The sequence below is a fragment of the Sarcophilus harrisii genome, chromosome 4, assembly GCF_902635505.1.
Source record: "Sarcophilus harrisii chromosome 4, mSarHar1.11, whole genome shotgun sequence".
NCBI classification, from domain to species: domain Eukaryota; kingdom Metazoa; phylum Chordata; class Mammalia; order Dasyuromorphia; family Dasyuridae; genus Sarcophilus; species Sarcophilus harrisii.
In genome coordinates, this window is record NC_045429.1 from 264807387 (window position 1) to 264834164 (window position 26778).

General features: G+C 34.6%; 1 protein-coding gene across 1 annotated transcript in view; it reads right to left on the reverse strand.

The window, feature by feature from the left end:
- MEP1A (meprin A subunit alpha) overlaps positions 1 to 26778 on the reverse strand; it is a 70521-nt gene that overhangs the window by 7459 nt on the left and 36284 nt on the right. The window contains 3 exon segments of the mRNA XM_012549101.2: positions 19104 to 19256; positions 21698 to 21980; positions 25219 to 25392. Coding sequence (XP_012404555.2) covers positions 19104 to 19256; positions 21698 to 21980; positions 25219 to 25392 — 610 coding nt within the window.

Below are 26778 nucleotides of genomic sequence, written 5' to 3' on the forward strand. Positions count from 1 at the left end.
AAATTCAACTTCAGAAACTTATTAGCTGTGTAAACTTGGGCAAGCCACTTTCCTCATCTGTTTTAAAAAAAAAAAAACAGCTGGAGAAAGAAAATGTTAAAACTCTCCAGTATCTTTACCAAGAAAACCCCAAATGGGGTCACAAAACATCAAACATGCTTCAACAACAGCAAAATAATTTAGTTTGCATTATCTTTAATATTGTCTAAAGAGTCAACAGTTTTTTGAATTCTGCCAGAATGTCTACTTTAGTATCAAAAATATCAATAAAATGCCTGATTATCCTCCTCTCCTTATTATCTGTCACACAAAAGTGTGTTCAATTGCCAAAACTTGGCATTTTCATCTCTATGACTTCTCTGGCATCTATCCCTTTCTCATTACTCACACAGTCAACCCTCTCAGCTCAGGACCTCAACACCTCAGTACCTGAATTATTCCCAAGTACTCCTAATTTGTCTCCTACCTCAAATCTCTCCCCACTCCACTCTATTCTCCACATGGCAGCCAAAGTGACTTTCATTAAACAAAAATCTGTCTTTGTCACTCTTCTACTAAATGTACTCCTACTGCTCCCCATTGCCTCTAACATAAAAAGTGAGCTATTTATTTGCCTTTTAAGGAGCTTTACCACATGATTGCAAATTACCTTTCCAGCTTCAATATAAATTATTCTCTACTCCATACTTTTCAGTCAAATAAATCAAAGTGGACTTTTTGCTTTCCCTCACACATAAATTTCAATTTCGTTTGCACTGACCATTCCCCAAATGTATAGTGCTCTTCCTTATCAACCTACCTCCTAATGTCCTTCTCTTGCTCCAAGACTCAGCTCAAGCATTTCCTTGTAGATGATGTTTTTCTTTAACCCACCCCCAATCTCTAGTACCCTTCTTCTCTAAAATACCTTTCATTTATACCCATAGATATACATATGTATATGTATATGTATGTATATATTCATCATCTGTCTGTATCTGGATCTCTAGGTGGATAGAATGCCAGACCTGTAGTCAGGAAGACTCATTTTCATAAGTTCAAATCTGATCTCAGTTACCAGCAGTGTGATCCTGGGCAAGTCACTTAATTCTGATTGCCTCAGACTTTTTATATGTAAAATGAATTGGAAAAGAGAAAGGCAAACCATTTTAATATCTTTGCTAGGAAAACACCAAATGGTTTCAATGAAGAGTTAGATTTTTTCTGAAAAATGACCGAACAAATATATATGAATATATATACACATACATATATATATATATTTGTTTCCATCAAAATAATGGAAACTCCATGAGAGCAAGGATTGATACTGTTTTTATCTTTCTATCCATACCCCCTTGCTCAGAAGAGATACTTAGTGTTTGCGATTTGTTTAATTGATTGGCAGAGGGAATTTTCTCCCTAAGAATGACCTACATCAATGAAAGCAAAAATCCAGGACCAGTCCTCCATCCCCAAAAGGAAAAGCATATTTAGATGACCTTAGCTAAAAGTTTACAAACTAAGGGCAAAGGCATTAGCAAGAATTCATAGCACTACATATTTAACTTTTGTTAGATTTTTTGCAGTCTTGTGGAGGAGAGAGGGAAAAGAGGGAAAGAGGAAATTTTGGAGCACAAAGTTTTGCAGAAATGAATGTTGAAAAATATCTTTACATGTGCTTGAAAGAAATAAAATTATTGAAAATGTAAAAATAAAATATTAAAAAAAAAGAATTCATAGCATTTTGTTCTTAGGTATCTGATGAGTTGGGAGTAAAAGAATGATTTTGTATATTTAGCACCAGGCCTGGAGTCAGGAAGATTTATTTTCCTGAGTTCAAATTTGGCCTCAAATACTAACTAGTTGTGTGACCCTGAACAAGTCACTAACCCAGTTCTTCATCTCTAAAATGATCTGGAGAAGGAAATGGCAAACCACTTCAGTATTTTTGCCAAGAGAACCTTAAATGGGGTCATGAAAAGTAGGACATGACTGAAAATGACTGAAAAACAACAAAATTCATTAAAAATATCAAGAGGCATCAATTGAGTTGTTTTTGCTTATAAAAGGAAAGAATGTAGAATCCCTTAACAACTACTTATAAATTAAAAGAAAAACTATAATCTTATATAAATGAATAATTATTTGAAAAACCTGCCATTGCTCCCTCCCTTTTTTTCAGAAGTAAGAACTTTGGGTTAGAAACAGTGAATAAATTATCAGATCCTATTGATGATATGAAAATAAAGTCCAACATGGCTAGGGTATATTTCAAGGTATAAAATCACATCATAACTTATCCCTTTGAATTGTAAAATAAAGAGCTTAAAAGCAACCATTATGTTCAGAAGAACCTAAGAGAGGTTTTGAATCATCATCCAGAGCCCTCTAGCATAGGAGGATTCAGGCTGAGTGATATCATTCCATTTGTGTTCTGGGGGATGTCTTTGGGCCTTAGAAGAGGCAGCCAAATTTAACCTCCTCTCGTCCCATAGAATCACTCTTTTCTGATCAAAAACTTATGTGGGCAGCTGGATGGGACAGTAAACAGAGCACTGGACCTGAAATCAATAAGACCTGAGTTCAGATATGGTCTCAGACCCTTAATAGCTATGGTATCTTGGGCACACCTCTCACCTCTACCTTAGTTTCTTCAATTATAAAATGAGGATAATAATAGCATCTACTTCCTAGGGTTATTGTGAGGATTAAAATGTCATAATGATTGTAAAACTTGACACAGTAGCTGGCTTAAAAACATTATTGTTCTTTGCTATTTTTATTGTTATAAAAACTATTAGAGATTCACTAGTATTTTTAAAGATTAAAATTCAGATCATATTGCTAGGGTTAATCCTGTTGGTGTTTCATACCTTTGTACATATGAGTTCAAGATTTTTTGTCTCTATTCCATAAGTGGAAATGGAAGAGTCAATGTTTATTTTAATGTGCATATATTTCTATGTAAAAACGTATATATGTATGCATGTATGTGTGGATTATATATGGGCACATTTACATAAGAAAACCACAGCCCAGAGTAGCTAAGTTACTGGCTCTAGATCACACAGGGAATATGGGGGAGAGAGACAATATTTGCACCCAGGTCCTCTGATGCCAAACTCTGAGTTCTTTCCATCATATCAAGATTCTTCTTCTTTTTTTCTTTAAAATTAAAAACAAAAATCCTGAACTTAATCAATATTCATTAAAAGTGAATATTTCTAAGCAGTTTAAAAATATTACAGATAAAACTATAGTGTTGTTATTCACAGTCTGCTTTTTTCCTTTAAATATCTATGTTTGATCTGAAAATTATCAAAACTTTCCTGCTTTTCTGTGATTCACTGAGCTGTTTCCTAATTTTGGCTATATTGGTAGAGCAAAGAACATTGCTAAACTGGCCTTTTAGAGAGGAGTTTTAGACCACTAGAGGTCAGTGTCAGGTTGTTGTTGTTTGTCCTTCCCATCAGGGAACTGATGCTGTGACATGTAAATTGGATTTAAATAAGGCAGGGCTGTGCAAAGTCACCAACCTCATTCCCCCTCGGCAGCCATCTGAGTCCAGGGGCAAGATACAGATCAGGATGACTGGAGATGGCCCTGGTGGGGAAAGTGAGAGCAGAGGAGTCCTGACATTGGTATATTTTCATAAAGCACCTTCTTCATTGTGCTTCAGCTCCAACTGACTAATCATATAACAGTTACAAGTTTTTTTTTTTTAATCTAAACCCATTTTAAAAATTCATATGGGTTTGAAATCAGTAAAGTAGAGAAGATAAGGAAGAGACAGTATAAGGACACTAGTGCAGGAAAAAAAACAAACTTTTCTGCTTTAAACCCAGTTCTCTGAGAGGAGTGTATTTGTTTTATTTTCTTTTAATCTAATATTGTTTCATTTTTCTAAATACATGTAAAGATAATTTTCAACATACATGTTTGTAAGATTTTGTGTTACAGTTATACAGCTAGTAAGCATCTGAGACTAGATTTGAACTCAGGTCTTTTTGACTCCCTGACTGCTGCTCTATCCATTGTGCCACCAAACTATTCTAAACTCAATAATAGGAATGTACTGTTATGTTCATCCCCATTTCACAGATGAAGAAACCAGAATTGGCAGGGGGGAAGGGTAAGCTACTTATTTGCCTGAGGAGTCAAATAGCCAGTAAACATCTGAAAGAAACACTTTACCATACAGCTGCTATAAAATCCAAATGCTTATTGCTGTTGCTATAATAGTAATACCTCATGGTTATTGAGGAACGATAAACTATATTTTGATGCCTTGATAGATGTGTGTTAATTTACCAAGTCTACAATAAAGGCAAAAAGATAACTGGGAAAAGAAGTTCACAAAGAATATATTTTTTTCAGACTAAGAAAGGCAAGTGGATAAGTACATATACCCATATATCTTCAACTGGCACTATGTCAATAATGAACATGAGAAAGAGAAGAAGCTATTTTGTACTTGAGAAACTGTGGCACTTTCAAATTATAAGTTGTGTTATCTTGTAGAAAACCTGATCTTTTTAAATACAAATATTCTCCCAGTGATACTATGTTATAGTGTCATTTAATCACAGAACACTGCAACCTCCAAAAAATCAAAATTTTGGCTATCTCAAAGGATGAAGGAGAGTATATGGGTAAACCCAAGGAAGTTGTAATATATTCTCATAAAGATGTATAAAATGTAGATGAAATAGGATAACATATATCATTCAGGAAATACATAATTGGAAAAGTAAGTAGACAAATAATATTGCAAGAATTAGAGGGAATAAATAGATAAACATTATACTTTTCACTTCTAGTCAGAGGGAGTGGAATTCCCAATCTAGGAGGAGAAAAAAGGCAAGTCAAATATCTTTTCTTGAGGCCTCATGGCATAAGGGGAAAGCAAAGTGATCCTCAGACTTTCTCCTCTTAGCACATAATATCAACTCTTGCAAATGAAAGAGTCCTTCACTAGATAGAAATGGAGAAAATAACAGACTATATTCAATCAGATAGTTCTAAAGATAAGATTGTTTCTGGTTTTGTAGCCAGTGGCAAATGGCTGCTCCCAACAACATAGCAGATTACCTCGGAATGTCTATAAAAATGACAGTTCTCCTGTATGCTCGAAATAGATCTCCTTACATATTCCAAATAGGTAACTTCATCTGAAGTGATTGGGGCATTGACAATGCCCTATTACATAAAAATATGTACAATGGATATAAAATAGATACAAAGTAACTTTGAGAGCAAGGGCTTCATGAAGAGGATAGAACAGGGATTCCAGTATGAGTGAGGAAGTATTACATTTTAACTTGAGTTTTCTTGACAAGTGATCCAAAAATCATTTTTTCAATTGATTTGAAGGAGCTCAAATAGGTCTCAAATGCACGAATTAGCTTGACCAAAGGGAGAGAGGAAAGCATGAGTTCAAGTGTTAAGCATAACATAAACTGACTGTATCTCCATAGTCAAATTACTTATTCTCTGAGTGCCCTGGGTTAATCCCTAAGATTATAATTTGGGCAAGTGGCTTTACTGCTCTGAGTCTTGATTTCTTCATCTGTAAATAGATTTGGAGCATATGACCCCCTAGGTCCCTTTTTTCTATAGATGTATCATCCCAAATTATAGTTCAGTTGCCTTTGTATTAGTGGGGGAAGTTTCCATACCAAATATCCTTATATGGATAAAATTTTAAACCAGCTCTGTTTTGTGAACATGTGTACACATACACATATGTTTATAATGCACGCCCATCCCCACACATATAAACAACTGGGTAGAGCAGTGAATAGAGTACTGGGTCCAAAGAAAGGAAAACTCATATTCCTCAGTTCAAATCTGACCTCAGACACTTCCTAGCTTTATAATTTTGGGCAAGTCATTTAACACTATTGAAAAGGGGACCCCAAAACTAAAAATCCTTAAAGGAGAAAATATCCTTCGACTCCGCCTTAGTGAGGGACCCTGCCCCAAGGGACAAACAGTTTCATCCTTGTTATCTAGGTGGGGTCGGCTCAGTCCTGAAACTCATTGAATTCGATTCAAATTCTAGTTCAAGCTGAAATCCAGGGATGAGCCAATTTGGGGCTCCACCCACGAGTTCCCTTCAACTAAAGCTCCCATTATAAAAGAACCAAACTAAAACCCTCTCTTTGCAGAGGTTCCAAACATGCTAACTATGCCATGCTTGGTATGCCAAGGAGCTTCTGACCCCTAGAATATTCTTTTCCAATGTCACTCTCTCTTTATCCTCACCTATTTCCCTAAGCAGACTTCATGCCTCTCTGTCAGAATTTCTAACCTTACTTCCCAATTCCTATAATAAACCTCTTTTATCAATCTAGGTTTTCAGGTCCATAAATTCCTTTACAGAGAATCCCCGTGCTGCCAGAAGGGAGACCCCAAAACTCCCTACCCATTGTTGGGACAAATCCCAAGGGGGTACAAGGGAGCCACACTTCTCTGTTTGGTTCCCTGAACCCCAAACCTGCCACTAGACCTTATCACTTAACTCCCTGACCACTACAAACCCTAATCTCATTTTGGTTCTCTAAATCTAGACCTTTTCATTATTGTCTCAGTTTCTTCATCTGTTAAGTGATCTGGAGAAGGGAATAGCAAACAACTTTATTATCCTTCCAAGAAAACTCCAAATGTGTCACAAAGAGTTGGACACAACTAAATAATGGCTCAACATCAGCAAAAAAATAAACATATAGATATAAATATTATAATATATATGTGTGTAAATGTTTAATCCAGATTCTCTGGGGATAGGTGGGTAGAATCATATGCTTTATTGCAAGGTGATCAATGCAGTAGGAATAGGGAGTTTGATCTTATAAACAATGTTCTATTTAAAAGTCTTTTCATATACAAATTGCCATTATAATCTACATTATTCTATTTAAAGATATATGTATTTGTGCGTGTGCATGTATTTGTGAATGTATCTCCATGCTTAATTGTATTTTTTTTGTGAGGGTGGGGAAGGGAAAAAAAAAGATTAAAAGTGCAAAGAAGAGAACAAAACCTACAAGGAAGCAAAGAAAAGCTGTACATCTCTGAAAACAATGTGTAGTATTTATTATTTAAACTTTCTTGAAATGGGAATTTATTGCTTTATATTGAATCCACTCTTATGATCTACCATATATATGGCATTTTTTTTCTTTTCTAACTTTGCAGTTAATTTAAAGAAATTAAAACTAAAACTAAAAAAGTACATTATTCAAAATATCTTTAGTGTTACAAATCACACATGATAAACATTTAACTCCTACTTTTGTTCTATAGTGTAAATTCAATGGAAAATAAAAAGGCATTAACAATTACCTCATTTAGGAAGTCATGTAGATTATAGAAATGGATACTAAAGTGGACAAATATTACATAAATGTACTTTCAATGCCAAGTTATACACATATCTTTTTTTTTTTTTTTTTTTTTTTTTTTTTTACTAAAGCTTTTTATTTACAAAACATATTCATGGGTAATTTTTCAACATTGACCCTTGCAAAGTCTTCTGTTTCAAATTATCCCCTCCTTTCCCCCACTCTCTTCCCTACATGACAGGTAGTTCAATACATGTTAAATATCTTATGACATAAGTTATATCCAATATATGTATACATATTTATAGTTATCTTGCTGCATAAGAAAAATCAGATCAAGAAGGAAAAAAAAACTGGGAAAGAAAACAAAATGCAAGGAAAAAACAATAGAAAGAGTGAGAATGCTATGTTGTAGTTCACATTAAATTCCCACTGTCCTCTCTCTGGGAGTAGACGTAAATTTATATTTATATTCTTCTAACTGATGCAGCTGCAGAAATAGAAGTGACTTCTGGGTAGCTTTTGTAAAGGTTATCCTTCGAGTAAAACTACTACATCACTTCCCAATTTCTCTCCAAGCACTAAACCTTTCCTTAGTATGAACCAAGTTGTTTACTTGCCACTCATGTACAAAACCCGTAAATTTATTTTTAATTAGTATAGAATTTAGAATTAGACAAATCATTAGATGTAGAACAATTGGAGTTGGTTCAAATCATCTCCTTATTGAGGAGAGCCACGTCTATTAGAATTGATCATCATATAGTCTTGTTGTTGCCATTATATACATATCTATATCTATATCTATATATGGTATATATGTTTACATATATGTATGTTAGTACTGCCATGTCACAATAGATGTGTTAAAGTCAAATTTAGTTGTACAAACACAAGAACTTCAAGAATTGTAATCAAGTTCAGCTCTAAATAATATTGAATGAAGTTTGGTATCTGAACAGTGGATCATATTTTTAAGGCATTCAATCAGCTAACCTTTGTAATCTCCTAACCTATTCATATTAACTATTGTATTCATCTTAGTTCTTCAATAAATATATATAAAATGTCATTTCTTTTAGTTAAAATGTAATATGAAGGCATTCCTTGGGTTCTATATATAACTAACTGTATGGAACAGTCTAATGGCAATCAATGGTAGGCTGCTTAAATTACTCTCATCTTCTTTGTTTTCTGGGAAGATACAAAAGGGGGTAAGAACTTTACTTTCTTCCAAGTGATGCATCTTCAGAAATAGAAGCAACTTCTGGGTAGCTTTTATAAAGGTTCCCCTTCGACTAAAACTTTACATTGCTTCCCAATTTCTTTCCAAGTAATAAACCTTTCCTTAGTATGAACCAAGTTGTTTACTTGCTACTCATGTACAAAACCTATAAATATTTTTTAACTAGTATAGAATTTAGAATTAGAAAAGTTATCTTGCTTTTTAAAGATGTACATTTAGGTTCTCAGATAAAAAATACTAGCTCTTCTTTCTTGACTCATTATCATATATGGCATCATACAAAGCATGTTGGTGATCATTCAGAAGTAGCAACTTCACCAAAGATATACAGGAATCCTCTACAGTATTACCAGTGCCACCCATCCAGATCTGCTTTGCTTCTTTTACAATTATTCGTTCTTTGTCATCATTTTAAAAAGAAGTTTTCTTTCTTTGTTTTTGATTTCCTCTTATGTAGAAGAGTTCTTTACTTTCATGTCTTTAAAAACTTTGATTACTTTGTCATCACAGCTATTCCAGAAATTTAGTAGTAAGAATAAAAGAAAGCCACATTTAGGTTCCAACTCAGACCTTTTAAAGAGAACTGTTTTTTTTGGTTTTTTTTTTTTTTTTTTTTTTTTTTTTTTGCTGGTGAGTCACTTCAGTAATGTTCAACTCTTTGTCATTACATTTGGGGCTTTCTTGACAAAAATACTAGAGTGGTTTGCCATTCCCTTCTCCAGGTCATCTTACAATTAAGGATTTGAGGCAAACAGGATAAGCGACTTGCTCAGGATCACGTAGCTAATAAGTATCTGAGACTGGCTTTGAACTCAGGAAGACGAATCTTTCTGATTTCAGACCCAATGTTCTATGAATCACCTAGCTGCCTAAAGGGGACCAAAATATCTTCCTTACTTTATCTACTTCTTTATATACATTCCAGAGGAGTAAACTGAGATCCTGAGAAATAAAGTGATTTAATTCATTTTAGTTCAGATTTCAGTTTTCTTATGTAAATCTAATATTTTTTATCTATCAAGTTATGCCCTGTAAGTTGATAAAATCATTCTGGAAAGCAATTTGAAATTCTGAGCAAAAGGTCACCAGTCTTTCATCCAAAAATACATTCCTGAGTATATACTTGAAAGAAATTACACAGAGGGAAAAGAACTAAATATACAGGAGTTTTTTTTAGCAGCACTTTTTGTTATAGAAATCAACTGGGAATACAAAAATAGATGCTGATCAGTAGAAGAATGAACAAATTATGTTATATGAAGTTAATAGTTATTATTATGGCTCTATAAGAAATGACAAAACAGAAAAATTAAAAAACTTTGTATAAACTGATGCACAGTTAAGTGAGCAGAATCAGGAGAACACAGTACAGTAACTACCATGTTATAAAGAAAAATCATGTTGAAACACAATTTTAATTAATGCAAAAATTAACACAACTCCAGAAGATTGGTGCAAGAATATTCTTCCCATTTCTTATCCGAGAAGTGGTAGATTGTGGGTATAGAATGAGTTATACATATTTAAAAATAACCAACAATATGATAATTTTTTTCCATACTAATTTTTACAAGGGTAATAAATTTATAGGAGGACATGTGGGAGAAAGCAATGATAACTATAGAACAAGGAAAAAAGGTAAATGTTCAATGAAACATTTTTCAAATTTATAGAAAAGATCAGAAGGAAGGTCAAAAGGAGACCAATAAACAGGATGGTTGGGATAGTAGATTGTTTAATGTAAACATAATACAAATTTTAATATATTGTATCAAATAATGTATGTTATACAGATTCACAATTTAATATACCTCTACTTTTCCAAGTGTAAGCCAATGTTCTTTTTTGCATTTGTGAAGCTCATAATAAGATACAGAGTATACATGTATGTGTATAAAAGGTATGTTTTTCTGTATATATACATGTCTGAAATATACATTAAGTATTGCATATAATATTTTTCTTGAGATGATCAAAACAAACCCAGTAAATAATCTTAGTGTACCTTGTTTATCTTCTTTCATTGACCTTAGCAGTGTCCAATCAGAATGTAATCTCTCCTAAATCCAGTCAGCATCATCTCTGGTATTCTAGATCATGTCACAAATGTTTTGCTTCTAAAAAGCACACTGGTTCAGAAGGTTATGTGTTGCTGCTAGAAAGAATTTATGTCACATAGACTCATAGATCAAAAGATCAAAGTGTTCATTCCTAGAAGCAATTAACTTCTAGATAGCAAATCATGGCATGCACATTTATTTATTAGTGTAAGTTTTACAAAGCATTAACAACACTATAACATGGTTATACAAGGATTTATAAAAGCCATTTTATAAATAAGGAAGTAAAGGCATTAGTTGAGATTAGAATTCAAATTCAGGAAAATTGATTCCAAGTTCCTCAATCTCCTTACTTCATTCACAACTAATGTTTTGCGGCCTTTGTTTCATAAACTGAGCTATGTTTACACTAAATTCTTGAGTCATTACTTCAATTCTAGTAGCCATCTATCTACATTTGTTAGATTGGAGGGCATAGTGAATGGATTTAGGCTTACTTTCCAAGAGCTGAATGTGGAATTTATAAAGTGCTACTGGCAAAGGTTTCATCTCAGACACACAGACTAGATCAATTCTAGTGCATCTGGCCTCTTCCTTTGAAGTTCCCCTCAAAGTGAAGCAGAGGAGAACTGGGGGAATAGGATTCAGGAAGCTGAATCAAGTAGCTGCTGGAAATAAAATTCACTGAGTAACAGCTAAGTGGAGCAATGGATAGAGTGTAGGACATGACGTTAAGAAGACTCATTTTCCATGAGTTCAGATGTCACCTCAGATACTTAAAATCTATGTAACCTTGGCTAGGGCATTTAACTCTGTTGGCTTCAGGTTTATTATTTATAAAATGAGCTGGAGAAGGAAATGGCAAACCACTTCAGTATCTTTGCCAGGAAAGTCCAAATGAAATCATGAAGAGTCAGACATAATTGAAACTGTGAACAACATTTTTAAAAAATAGAATAAAATATATGTCCCAGCAGGAAATCTCATCCTTCAGACCTAGTGTAACCCATTGTATTTGTATATGTGATTCTCTAAATCAAAGTTGTAAAAATCAAGGTATTGCCCAATGATGTCATCAAATGAAGTGATCTTGATTGTGGTAGTGGGTATGCTTGCACCTTTGTTAAAGAATGACCCATAATGAATCAGAGATAACTCCCTCAGCAATGAAGCTGTCATTATATGTATTAATATTGTGCTCATAATTTGTCAAGCAGAGTAGAATGGGAATTATTTGAGGGAAAGATCTATTTTTAGTTTGGTCTTTTATCTCCAGCCCCTAGTATGGTACTTCATGATACTTGCAGAATTAAATTGAGAGAAGCAGCTAATTGTCAGTCTTGAAAAATGCAAACTTAGCTTTCTAACAATAAATTGTCTTCTAATAAGTCACAGGGAACTGTAGTTGGAAAATGTAAACTTATTTTTTTTAACAACCAGTTGTCTTCTAATAAGTCAAAACTGCAAGTCTGCAGTTGTATCAGTTATTGAAAGGAAATAGAAATGAGGGAGGACTGAGTAAAGGATTTAAGCATGCATGAAGTATGTAAATTCAAAATAATAACTAAATTTAGCTTGGAATTTAATTGAATTAAATACCAACAAAAGCACCACTTTTCCAGAGTTCCCCAGACTTCCAATCACTGTGATCTTGGCCCTGTTTCCTTACAAAGTCTTCTTTCAAGGGGCCTCCTACCAGTACAGTGAGAGTGACCTTTGGTTCAGGCCCCATCTCTTTTTATTACCCTTTAAGGAAAGAAGGAGCTTAGTGGCATTTTTCTTTGGCTTTGTAGTTTCATATGGCACACTTCCTTATTGTTAATAATTCATAGGATCATAGATTTAGAACTAGATCATAGACTTTAGAAGTCATCAACTTCAACTCTTATATTTTAAAGATGAGATAATGAGACCAAATTGAAACCCAGTTCTTAATGACTCTATATCCAGAATTTTATGACATAAGTCCTAACTCAGGGTTGTCGGTATTTATTCCACAGGACCATGCTGCTTAAAGGTTCATTCCAGATCTGAAAATCTTGTAATTTTGTGACTATGAGGGTTCTTATAGAGATTTAACCTTAAGGTTCTAAAAGTATTTCCTGGGGAAAAAAAGGTATTAGAAGTATACCTTAATACAGAAAATTTTTGTCTGAAAATTTAGATTTGTAAAACAATTAAATCAAGAATCACCTTTTATTAAGAGAATTAACTTAGAATTTCTATAAATATTGAATTCATTTTAGTTAGATGACACAAAGAATATACTGTCAAATCACAAGACAGATTTTTCTAATCCCTAATCTATGAATCATACTTCTTCAGAAACTCTTGTATCAATTCTCAGAACACTAAAGTAGAAATCATTTCGGGGAGGGGAGGGAGGAAGGGGAAATAAGTAATCAATAGCCATGTGGAAAAAATGCTCTAAATCATTAATAATTAGTAAAACACAAATTAAAATAATTCTGAGGTACCACCTCATACCTCTGAGATTGACTATAAAGATAAAAAATTTAAATGACAAATACTGGAGGGACTATGGAAAGATAGTTATACTAATGCACTCTTGATGGAGCTGTTGAATTAGTGCAACTATTCTAAGGAATAATTTGGAACCATGCCCCAAAAGCTATTAAACTGTGCAGCAATATTGCTTTTAGATACATACCCAAAGAAATAAAATATAGAGGGAAAGGTCCCATATGAATAAACATATTTATAGCAACTCTTTTTGTAACTGAGAGATTGCCTATCAATTAGGAAATAGCTGAACAAATTCTGGTATGTGAAGGTGATAGAATACTACTGTGCTATAAGAAATGAGAAAGGATCAATTCTAATGGATGTGGCTCTCATCAACAATGAGATGATTCAGGCCAGTTCCAAAGCTATTGTGATAAAGAAAGCCATCTGCATCCAGAGAGAGGATAGTGGGAACTGAATATGTACTACAACATAGTGTTTTCACTTTTTTATTGTTGTTTGCTTGCATTTTGTTTTTTTCCTTTTTGGTCTGATTTTTCATGAGCAGCATTTTTATCAATAAAATATATATATATATATATACATATATATATATATATATATATATATTATAAGTGTGTGTGCAATATATATTGCCATCTAGGGGAGGGAGGGAGAAGAAGGGAGGGAAAAAATTGGAACACAAAGTTTTATAAGGATGAATGTTGAAAATTATGCATGTATATATTTTGAAAATAAAAGTTTTAATTAAAAAAAGAAATGATGTAGGAAATAGTTTTTAAAAATATCTAGGAAGACATGAAATCATATAAAGAGAAGTAAAGATTACTAGATAAACAATTTATACATTAATAACAATTTATGAAATTACCAACTTAGATTTAGCTATGTTGGTCAACATAATGACCAACTGCAATTCCAAAGGACTTGAAAAAACATGCCATCTACCTCCAAAGACAAAATTGATACAGTCAAAGTAGAGATTGAATCATATTTTCTCTTCTTTTTTATTTCCTTTCCTTTTTTTCTTTTCTTTCCCTTTTTATGGACTTAGTTAATATGGAAATAAATTTTGCAAATATATGTTTCTAATGGATTTTGTTTTTCTTATTGATTCATTAGGTGGTGGAGTAGGAGAGGGAAGGGAACTTAAACTGAAAATAAAATTCAATTTAAAAAAGAAAAAAAAAGTCATTGCTTCAATATCCTCAGTAATGCCTGGAATAATTAATATACCTTTTAGAGAATCATAATTTAAAACCAGACAAGAGTTGTAGGGAAATCTGGCATTATAATTTAGGTTATATTTGTAAATCCCAAATGGGGTTACAGCCAGACATAACTGAAATATGATGGAACAAACCTATAAGCTCTAATCAGAAAAGAACCATCTTAAATTTCTCTATTACTCAGTATCTAGCAAACTGCATTGTATGTAGTAATAAACACTTAATAATGTTGTTTGAATTTAACCTATGTTCATCAATCTTGCTCAAGTTCTATTTGAAACAGGATGTGGTGAGAACTGAATAGTGTTGGCCCTGCTCGAAAATAGTTTTTTCTCCATTCCTGACTCACACACATGAAAGGCAAAGGGAAAAAGGAATTGTGTAGCAGTAACTGGGGGAAAAGTCAGAAAAAATAATTCATAATGTCTACCTATGTGTACATATATATGTAAATGTATGTACATTTATATATGTACATATAGATATATGTATGTGTATGTAAATGTGTGCAGGTATAAATATATATACATATATAATGTGGGTATGAATGTATATATACACATATATATGTGTGTGTGTGTGTGTGTGTGTGTGTGTGTGTGCTTGGCTGTGGATTGTTTGGGGAAGGTAGAGAGAGCTAAAGCAGGGGCAGGGGGGAATTTAGTGGGAAGTGCACTAGCAGAATACAAAGGAATAGCCTATAGGGAAGCAAAGAAAAGATGAAGAGTCATGAATATAATATCTTCTATTAATATATGTCCTTTCTTGAAATGGAAGTTTATTGTTGCATATTTTGAATCCTCCCTAATGTTCTGTTGAGCACATGACAATGTTTTGTTTTATTTTTTATTTTTCTGTCTTTTTTCTATTTTTCTATTTTGTATTTAGTTTCAAATAAACATTTTAAAAATAAAAAACAGTGGAATGAAAGAAAAATTAACTCTACTTCTCAAATGATTATGACATCTTAGTCATGTTAGGAACAAGTGGAAAATAATTGACAGGGTTAAAAACTATAAATAGTTATTGTTTTCATCATGCTGAATTAGGATTTTCAATAGATTGTAAATTGTTACCTCTCAATTTGAACTTTGGAGTCATTCCCATAAAAACACATTCATAGAACATTTTATTGTAGGTCAGAATCCAGTTACACTTAGGTATAACTATACCTAATGTACTGACTTGAAAGATAAAAGCAAAAAATTTCTAACTAAATAGAATATCAAGATTCCAATTAAGAGATAATAATAATAATGCCAACAAACATTAAGTCCTTACCTTAACAGACTTAGAATAAGAACTAATAGTTTGGGTCTTATATATCATACTATATATATGTATCATCATCATCATCACTTATATCCTGCCTAAAGGCTACACTGACACAAAGTTAAGTGACATGAAGCTATATGGGGCACTTAGTGTCATAGGAGCAATGATATAAACATGGAATCAACTAAACAACATCACAACAGGATTTCAAGATTCTCTAGTGTTATTTGGTTATAAGATGTTATAATTAATATAATATTTGTAACATTATTGAAAAAGCACTGGTTGGTATAATTTATGGTATAATATGAAATGTCTGACCCTAGATATAATGTTACTTAAAGTCTATCTGAAGAATTTGATGGATCATTAAGTCTGAAGTCATTGTATATCAATCCTATGATTGATAGGAATAAAGTTAAAAAACAACTAATACTACTCAGTTTGTCAACCAAAACATAAGGAATTGGGAATTTCTATGTTATTGAATCTGTCAGGTCATTTCTGGTTTTCAGAAAGAAGATAAATAATTCAGTAAGGTTTTCTGACAAGAGGACAAGAGGCTCTAAGTAGCATTTCCTCAGGACTCCAGTCCTCATTAACTTCCCTTATCTCTAAATTTTTGCAATTCATACAATCTATGTTATTATTTTAATGCAAAAAGACTATATTGTGTTCACTTCTGTGTGCTACATTTTAGAACACTGATAAGATGAAGAGCATCCAGAAGAGGGGAACCAAAAGGATTGATTGAAATACAAATGTGAGCAAGTGCTCACATGGAGGTTGGAAGAAGCAATATAAGGACACTTTCAAGGTATCTCTGAAAAACTTTGGATGGATGGTGAGACATGGGAGATACTGGCACAGGAAAACCCAACTTGACATGTATGCATGAAAGAAGATGCTGTGCTCTATGAGCAAAGCAGAATTTCAGTAACTCAAAAGAAACATGAAATGCAGAATTTTAGAGAGGTTTCTATTCCAAATGTTCATGTGGATTATTTGTGCTTGACCTGTGGTAGAGCCTCCTAAGCCTGTATTGGTCTGATCAGCCATAGTTGGACACACTGTACATTGACCCCAACATTGCAACGTCATTTTGATTCTCTGAGTACAGACAACAACCAACACCCTATTGCCCAAGTCCAAGCCCTAAGACAATTAGTAGGGAATATACTCACCCACTCTTATTTTCTCAAAACTTCTTTCCCCCTTCCTTCCTTCTGATCAGAAAAAATAAGAGGAAGGCATTGAAGAGCTTTTTGTAGGACAGCCATCTCATCATTTCCCACTCAGCAATATATTTCTGGACTTTATCTTGTCCTGCACCAAATACTATTCCTTCTTCCTCTCTTTCTTGCCCCCACTTTAAGCTTTATATATTTTCCCTCATTAGATTGCAAATTCCTTGAGACCAAGGATTATTTTTATCTTTTCTTTGTATCTCCTGTGCCTGGAATGTTGATTGTTGTTGTCTATTCTTAATTGTGGTGATAGTTATTCAGTCATTTCAATTATATTTAAATATTCATGACTCCATTTTGGGCTTAATTGGCAAAAATATTAGAATATTTTGCCATATTGTCCTCCACTTCATTTTACAAATGAGGAACCAAGGCAAATAGAGTTGGGTGATTTCCGTTGAATCACAAAGCTAGTAAGTGTCTGAGGTCAAATTTGAACTCAGGAATATATGTCTTCTTGACTCCACTGTGCCACACAACTGTCTCAAGAGCATAGTAAATGCTCCTAATAAAAATTAATTGACTAATTGGACCACATTTAATTTCATAGTGTTTGCCAGTGACAGATGCTCTTGAAAGACCATTGTTCAACCTTACTAACAATTTTCTAAGACTATAAGGCTAAAAATATAAACTAATTAATCTAATAATTTGTTCTCAGACCTTTTCATATTTAATATTCTTCCCAGTCTTTTTTCTCATTTTCCCACTCCATCCCAATCATCATAGAAAATATTCTTGGAATATTGTGAAATTCTTTGACCACTTTTAGATGTGAAAGAGGAAGCAGTAAATATGGTAGAGAAAGCAGGCATTGGAGGTGGAGCTGTAATATATGCACATAAATATATTTGTATTAATACTGACTCTATAGAATAGAAAACTGGCATTGGAGTAAGAAAAACTGGGGTACAAAATCCACTGCTGACGCACACAGGCTATGTGAGTGACCTTTGTTTTAATTTGCATTAATTCCCTTCATATTTATTATGCATATACATATATATGCATAAGATAACAGGTACAGCTTTCCTGCTCTTCTGTAAACTCTTTGAGACTAGGGATTATTTCATTCCATATGATTTTATTCATGGCCCTGAGCACATATCTGAATTGGCACATAGTAGGCACTTTATAAATAGTTGGTGTCTGATAACTGTGTGACCTCAATAAATTAATTACTTCTGTAAGTTGTAAAGGGCTGAAACTCTGAGTAGGTGCACTGGGATCAGACATTCCAGCACTTAAGGCTAATTACCAATTGGACAATACAATTGGACAATTAGCATATGAATGGAAAATGGCCCTTTCCACTATTCTGTGTTGGCCTGATCTTTTTGTGTATACAGAGAATTGTAGGAGGGATTAGGGGGTGGAGTAAGACAAGCCAGAGTCACTTTGGCAGTAGATGCGGAGAAGGGAGGTCATGGAGAACTTGCATTCATCCCCTTCATTTCCACCCCTAAAGACCAAGAATACAGACCAAGGACTTTTGCTTATCCTGACTCTGACTGATTCTAAGGCATCCAGGGAGCTAACTCGGTCTTCACAGTAAGCCTCAGTTCTCTCATCTGCAAAATGGAGACAACCACCTACTTTACCAAGAAAAAATAAAGGCAACATAAAAATAAAAAAAAAATCAATAACGTTTTATTTTTTTAAATCATTCAATACAAGGGCCTTTTAAGGAGGCCCTTTAAAGCCAACTAAGTGGTATAGTGGATACAGTGCTGAGCCTGGAATTGGGAAAACCTAAATTCAAATTCAGTCTCAAACATTAAGTTTGTGAATCTTTGTAAATCACTTAAGCTCTGTCTGCCTTAGTTTCCTCATTTGTAAATAAGGAATATAATAGTAACTATCCTGCAGAGTTGGTGTGAAGATCAAATGGGATACCACATGTAAAAGTGTTTTGTAAATCTTAAAGCACTATATAATGTCAGTCACTATTATTATTAAAGACTTTGACTGTTGCTGAGAAAGACACAGGAGATTTTAAAATTCATGGTTGAATTCACCCAGTTGGAACTTCCTTTTGTAACTTGTAGTAAGGGCCAAAGAATTTCTAAATCATTTAGCACTGTACTCAAATTAGGGAATTAAAAAGCAAGAAACATGGAGGATGTCAATTTAGGAGGAAGAGCATAATAAGTCACCTAGTCTGTACTAAAAGGAGAAAAGGAGAAGTGGTTATGGGGAAAGTACTCCAGGGATCTTAATAGTCTGCTCACAGTGACATCCTTTTGGACATCATGGAGATGATGACAATACTCAACACAATAGTCCCAGCAACTCCTCCAATCATCATTCCCAGGATACTTCCATGAACCTGCATAGCCTGACATCGTTCTCCAGTGTAAAAGAAGGCATGACCAGAGACACACCTGGGGAAAAACAGAAATGGCCAAATATGAGAAACAGTCAAATGTTTATAGCTTCACAAAATATTTGAGTAGAGGATAACCTACCTGACTCTATTTTTTTTTCCCATTTAGAATCTGAGATACAGAGAAAAAAATAATCTATCAAGGACTATATAATATATCCATCACAAGACTAGACCTCAGACCTTCTGAATCCTAGATCAATGCTTTCCCCACTATACTATGTGCTGTTTTTCAATGGTTCTCATGTGAAATCAGAGAAACACAATTAAACAACCTTTCAGAGAATTAAGAAAGATACTCAGCACTTCTAAACTCAGGGATGTTCAGAGATGGAATCAGGCAGTAGTGTGTTTGCTTGTGTATTTGTGTGTGCATGTGTATATAGAATTACATGATTTGGCCATTTGTTTAACACTTTGTTGGGCACTGACTTTATGCCCATATGCTCCAAGGAGCTCTAAGATTAAACTCTAAGATCCTAAGGGTTCCATAGCCTTCACACAAAGATTAGTCCTTTTAGGGTACATTCAGTAGTATGCGTGTGAGGAGCTATACCTTGGAAATCAGCAAACACTACAAATCAGGGATTGGTTTATTAGTTTGTCAATTTCTAGACTTAGAAAAGTGATAGTAAAGTATTAACAATATATATTAAACAAGAATGTGTTGTAAGAAATATGTATGCATTAATAGATATTCATATATATGTCTGTGTATCTACTTATAAATCTAGAGCTAGAGCTATCTACATCTATCTTTGTCTATTTATATGTTTATAGATCTAGTACATTTATTCATTATGAGTTGACTCCTACTCAAAAAAGTTATGTCTGCTTATTCCCAAAGAATTTCCATAGATCTTTTTAACCTGTTCATCATGTGTTCTATTATTCCTACAGCTATTATTACTACCACAACTACCAATTACTACTACAACTACTATTACTACTACTGCTGCTGTTGTTTCACTATAGGATTCTCACACAGACTCTCAAGCTTTTCTAAGTTATTATTCTCTCAGTTGTAGATGTGATATTTTACCCAGACTCTGAGGAAAGATAACAGCCAAGAGTCCTCCAACTTGGAAAAAATAACCAGAACTATAAGAAGTTCTGGAATTATATTTTTTAATTAATCCTAATAGCTATTAGTTACAAACTTCCAAATCTCTACTGATCACCGCCACCACCATTACCAGTCATTAACTACACTTATCCAAAGATCCTAGTAAAAGTTGTCCTGGGGACACGCTGAAATTTGAAATTGCCCTGGATATCATTTTAGTGTTAGTTTCCTCATTAATAAAGTGAGAGAGTCAACAGGGAAGACAGAATGTGGCCCTTGAGAGAGGATTGAGTTTGAATCCCAGCTATCAGTCTATGTGTGACTCTGGGCAACTCAATTTCCTTATCTATAAAATGTTGCACTATTTGATCTCTTGGGTCAAGTATAACTCCAGATTCTTGTTTCTTTGGAAACCATTCCAGTGTTAAATGACATGAATTCTTCACTTCCTGTGGTAAGACTTCCATGACAGAGGAATCTTATTTCCCTTTCTTAGTATAACTTTGAGTCATTTATTCTGAAAATATTTTAGTGTTGTAGGAAGAGTATATAAGATGGCAGTAAAACACAGACTTTGCTTCTAGTCCAGATAAAAGAAACCAAACTGAAATACTGATTGTAATACAAATGCTATTAATAATGTATTATTATTATTAGCTATGATTAGCTATTTCCAATAGACATTTAAAGAAGTTTATTTTTGTCATCTCATTTAATACTTATAAGAGACCTAGAGGTTTCACAGCTAATTTGAAAGATTTTAAAAAGAATTCTTTTTGGGGGGGGGGTCAAAGCTATGAGGGTTTAGTGACTTGCCCAGGATCACACAACTAGTCAGTGTTAAGCATTTAAAGCCACATTTGAACTCCTGACTTCAAGGCTAGTTGCTCTACCTACTGTACCATCTTACTGGCCCAGTTTTGAAAAAAGTTAATCTGGAGAGAAAAATAAATGAAATCTGGTCTAAATTGAAAAGCCAGCCTAGAGGTGCTAGGAATTATTCCCCCTGGTTGATTACTATTCTCTATTAATCAAGCAGGGCACTGAAATAGGAAAAGGGAAATTTCATTCAAGTTATGGTTCTATTGAGAGTTAGCTGTATGACCCTCCCCTCCACCATTGATTCAGCTTCCTCATCTATAAAGTGAAGAAGATCATCCTCAAGACCTCTAAAGTCTGATGGAATATGATTCTGCAAAATTGTCTAATTGCTCTGAAAATATAAATCATGGGAAGGGTTAGGACATCTTTTTAAAGGTAAAAAGATTTTTGGGCTTTTTTTAAACCTACAAAATTTGTCTGGAATGCTACATGCAGTAGGTGCAAGGGTGATCCCAATTCGTTCCAGGGTTCCAGAGCCCCCCAGCACCTACCTGCAGCTTGCCATTCCTTTCACGTTCACACAAATGCCTTCATTCTGACAAGGATTTGGTTCACAAGGGTCTCTGAAGTACTGCGGCCAGTTGTGATCCTCCAACGGCCCCGTGTTCTCTATAGAACGTGTTTGCCTGTGTAGGCTGCTAGGCTGGTCTTCTAATGTCTCTGTCTGGGAATCTTCCTCGGATGTTTGAAGTCCTTGGCTTTGGAGAATCAGACCTGAGGAGCTCTGTCTCGTGCTGGTGACAGGAACTTCAGTCTGATTAAGGTGGGTGATATCTTCAGGGAAACAAAGGAAGGAATCACGGAAGTGACTCATAGTGAAAATGGCAAACAAACCATTTTCATTTCCAAAGATGCCAGATAAACCTAAGATTTATGTGGCAAATACATCATCCCTTCATGGACAGAACTTTCAGAAACCTGACCCAACAGTCATCGATGCCTAGGATTAGATAGTCTATAGATGAATTTCTTGTTTTCATCCAAACTCAGTTCAATCTGGGGATATCTGGGCAAGATTCAGATGCTGCTTCCCCAGTCTCTCTTAAATCTAGTGCCTTCCCCCCAATTTTCAATTTTTTTCATTTATGTGTGTACACACACATATATATGTATATATCTTGCTTTGCACATATTTATTTGCATATAGTCTCCTCCATTACATCAAGCTCCTTGAAGACCCAAATTCCCTCTCTCTTCACTCCCCCCTTCCCTTTCCTCCCTCTCTCCTTCCCTCTCTTTTTCTCTTCCTCCTTCTTTCTCTCTCTCCCTCCTTCCCTTTCTCTCTCCCTTTCTCCCTCCCTCCCTCTTTGTTTTCCTACTTCCCTCTCTCCTCCTCTCTCTCCTCTCTCTCTCTCTCTCTCTCTCTCTCTCTCCCTTCTCTTTCTCTCCTCTCTCTCTCTCTCCCCCTCCCTCCCTCTCTCTTCCCCTCCCTCTCTCTTTCCTTCTCTCTCTCCCTCCCTTCTTCCCTCCTTATCCCCTCTCTCCCTCCCTCCCCTCCTCCTCTCTCTCCACCTTTCTTTCTGTCAACCTTCCTCTTTACCTCCCTCCTTCTTTTTTCCCTCTCTACTTCCCTACCTCCCTTTCTTACTCCCTTCTTCCCTTTCTCCCTTTCTTACTCCCTTCTTCCCTTTCTCCCTCCCTCTCTCTCTTTCTCCCTCTTCCTTCCTTCAAGTATTTAGTACAGAACCCAGAATGTTTTTGTTGTTCAATCATTTCAGTTACGTCCAACTCTTCATGAGCCCATTTGGTACTTTCTGTGCAAAGATACTGGAGTGCTTTGTCATTTCCTCTTCCAGCTCATTTTACTGATAAGGAACTGAGACAAACAGGGCTATGTGACTTGCCCAGGGTCACACAGTTAGTTATTGTCTTAGGTTGGATTTTAACTCAAGAAAATGAATCTTCCTGACTTTAGATCTAGCAATCTATCCACTGTACCAACTCACTATGCTGTCTAGCATATAATAGATGCACTTAATAAATATTTATTAATTGCTTTATTGCTTCCTTCAATATTGGAAGGCTTGTTGATCATCAGATTTGTTCCACATTAGACCTTTTCTCAGGACAGAAGCCTAGCAGAGGGCAAGCCCAATAAAAATAGTATGATAACAGCACTAGATGACATTGACAAATCTTAAATAATGGAGTCACTATTTGCCCCATCCAGTGTATTCTGGACATACATCTCTACAAATGTCCTCCTCCATTTGTGTACCCTGGCTACATATATTTCCCATAATTATGCCACTGAAAATGTGTGCCCTACCCATATATATTCCTGGGAGTTGTTTCTGTCTATTCCACTTTTCCCCCTGAAGTATATATACCATTGTGGGACAACATATTCCAGATTTTTGGTGAAGATGAATGTTCTATTGATATTGTTTCTAAGATAGTTTACTAAACCCTTTTGCAAGGAGTTAGGTATGTCCTCTGACTGACTGGTAAGAGTCAATCCAGCCATCACGGTAGTGCTTACTTATAATCTCAGCTGCCTGGGATGCTGAGGTTGATAAATCACTTCAGCTCAGAAGTTATTAGGAGATATGCTAATTGGATATTTGTGTTAACCTTGCCATTAATACATAATAAAGCCTTTAGAAATGGAAGGGTCGCATGGTTGCCTGAGGAGAGAGGATTGGGCTCAAACTGGAACGTGAGCAAGTCCTAGTTCCCATACTGAACAATAGTGAGATCAGGCCTGTGAATAACCTTTGCACTTCCATCCTGAGGTAAGTGGAAAAGACATAGTCTTTAGTTGTATTTTTCTTTTTAAAAAGATGGAAGGAAGAAAAAAGAAAATATGGAAGAAAGGAAAGATGGAAAAAAGAAAGGAAGGAAAGATGGAAGGAAAGAAAAATGGAAGGAAGGAGGAAAGGAAAGATGGAAGGAAGGAGAGATGGAAAGAATGAATAAAAGAAGGAAAGGTAAAAGAAAGAAAGGAAAAAATAGAAGGAAGGAAGGAAAGATGGAAGGAAGGAGAGATGGAAAAAATGAAGTAAGGAAAGATAGAAGAAAGGAAGGAAAGATGGAAGGAAGGAAGGAAAGATGGAAGGAAGAAAGGAAGGAAGGAAAGTGAATACGTTTGATGTTTTAACCTTAAGTCATGTCACTGATAGCGTAAAATTAGCAAGAATTGAGTAGCATTGCAATAGCAGGTAGATGATGTAGTGTATAGAATACAATGCCTGGAATCAAGAAGAATTGCATGGAATAATGAATAATGAAATGAGCAGAACCAAAAGAACATTATATACAATATACATATACATAAATATGTATATGTAAAATTATTCTATACATACTTCTAACTATCAGTTCTTTCACTACAAGCAGAGAGCATCTTTCTTCATAGGTTCTTTTTGGTTAATTTTGTCATTTATAATCGTCAAAATAACATTCATTCAAAGTCATTCTTAAAACAATATTGCTGTTTTATATATATAATGTTCTTTTGGTTCTGCTCATTTCATTTTTCACTATTCTATGCAATAATTCCTCTTCTATTGCTTTTTTAAAGTGTGATTTTTTTTTTTTAATACTAAATCTCTACATCTCACTTAAATCTCCCAGAGGAATGGCTTCACTGCTAATCCAGACAGAAACTTTGATGTATTCCATTCTTAATTAGGCTGGTTTGTCCATTGATAGGCAGGTTTGTTCCCCCTCTCACCTCTAGGGGACTCCCATACTAAGAGTTAAGTCGATCTACAATGGACACATGAATGTCCTTAGTCCTGCTTTAGCTCAGAACTCCCAAACTCAATGATCACTCCACTAGCCTCAGTCTCCCCAGTAACAGAAGCTACAAACTTGCCATGCTCTGGCTTACCTACCTTCTTAATAAATCCCCAAATAAGAATTATTGAAAACAATTTCTTCCTCCTTAATCTCTCAAAAATAACTCAGCAGTTCAATGTGGGAAGAGTTATATGGCTCTTTGCCAAACAAAGAAAAAATGGTTCACAGAATTTATGATTTCTTTGAGACAATCAAATAAGACACATACCTTCAAAATCCACAAAAATAACAAGTGTGTCATCTTTAATGAAATTCCGCTTTTGTAGCTGCACATGAGAAATGATGGCGCTCCAGCCCCAAGAGATACCTCTGTAGCAGTTACAGCTCTGCTCATATTTCCCCACAACGGACGGTCTGTCCCAAATGTTAGAATTATTTATGTCTACAAAAGCAAAAGTTTAAAAAAGAAGCTGTTTTTAAGTAGAATGTGTTTTCCTCACAGGAATCAAGCCAAGGAGAAATATGGAAAGATTCTTTGGAGTGGCCAAACATTTATCTCTGGCTATCTTCCCCCCAATAAAAGGAAAGAGAGCTACATAAACTTCCTTCTTGAAGTTGACAGTCCAATTCAAGGACTCAGTACCAGGTTTCTCCAACTGTATCTGATCCTTAATAATAATCTTTTTTTTTTTTTTTAGTTGTTCATTTCCTGGGAATTCTGTTGTTCTTAAGGTACTTTCAGGATTTGCTATGGATTTTTGTTTGTTTTCCTAGATAGTCAGACTTTTAAAATGACAGGGCATTTGAATTTTAACATGTTCTTTGTAGCACCATGCTGAGAATTTTTATTGTTAAAAGCAATAAGGAAAATGCAATTAGTTCTTCATCAAACAAAATTAATGAAAGCATTGGTTAGATAATCTCAATGAACAGATGACTGGTCAACTTTTTATTTTTAGCTTTGGAATATATTATATGATATCTTGAAGATTGGAGTGATTTGGGGTTTTTATTTTTTGCTTTGTTTTTGGTATTTCTAGTTTTTGTCTTGGATTTGATCTACCTAATTATGTTTTGTTGTTGTTATTGTTGTTTGTTTACCTTTATATTATAATTACATTGCACTCACTGAATGCTTAGGCATTGAATGGAGAATGTTTTATCTTGATCTGCATTCAGAATGCAACTAGAAACTGAAATTGTGTGGCAAAGAAAGGGAAAAAAAAATAAGGAATCATCCATTAGATAACAGCTTGACTCACTATAGTATTCATGAATTCAGTGGAATATTATTGTGCCCCTTTGATATTCTATTGTTAGTCAGTCATTTTTCAGTCATGCCCAATTCTTCTTGACTTCCTTTGTTTAGGCATTTTTTGGGGTGGTGGTGGGGATGAGAAGCAATACCAGAAAAGTCTGCAAGTTCCTTCTCTAGCTCGTTTTACAGATGATGAAATTGAGACAAAATGAAGAGACTTCTTCAGGGTCACACAACTAGCAAGTGTATGAAGCCAGATTTGAACCCAGGAAAGTTGAGTCTTCTTGACTTCAGGCCTGAACTACTGTGCCTCCTTGTTCTTCCCCACATTCCTAAATGATTACTCATTTATTATTTTTGCCTATTTTCTTTGTTAAAAAAGAGGAGGTTGAAGGTTTGTCACAGGAATGACCATGATGTTAAAAATATATCAATTTTTTTAAATAACATGGGAATAATTCAGAGAAACATGAACAGTATATTTATGAACTGATGCATAACAAAGAAAATAAAAACAAAAATCACACACCATAACCACGCTAATAATATAAAAAAGAAATCACTAAATGA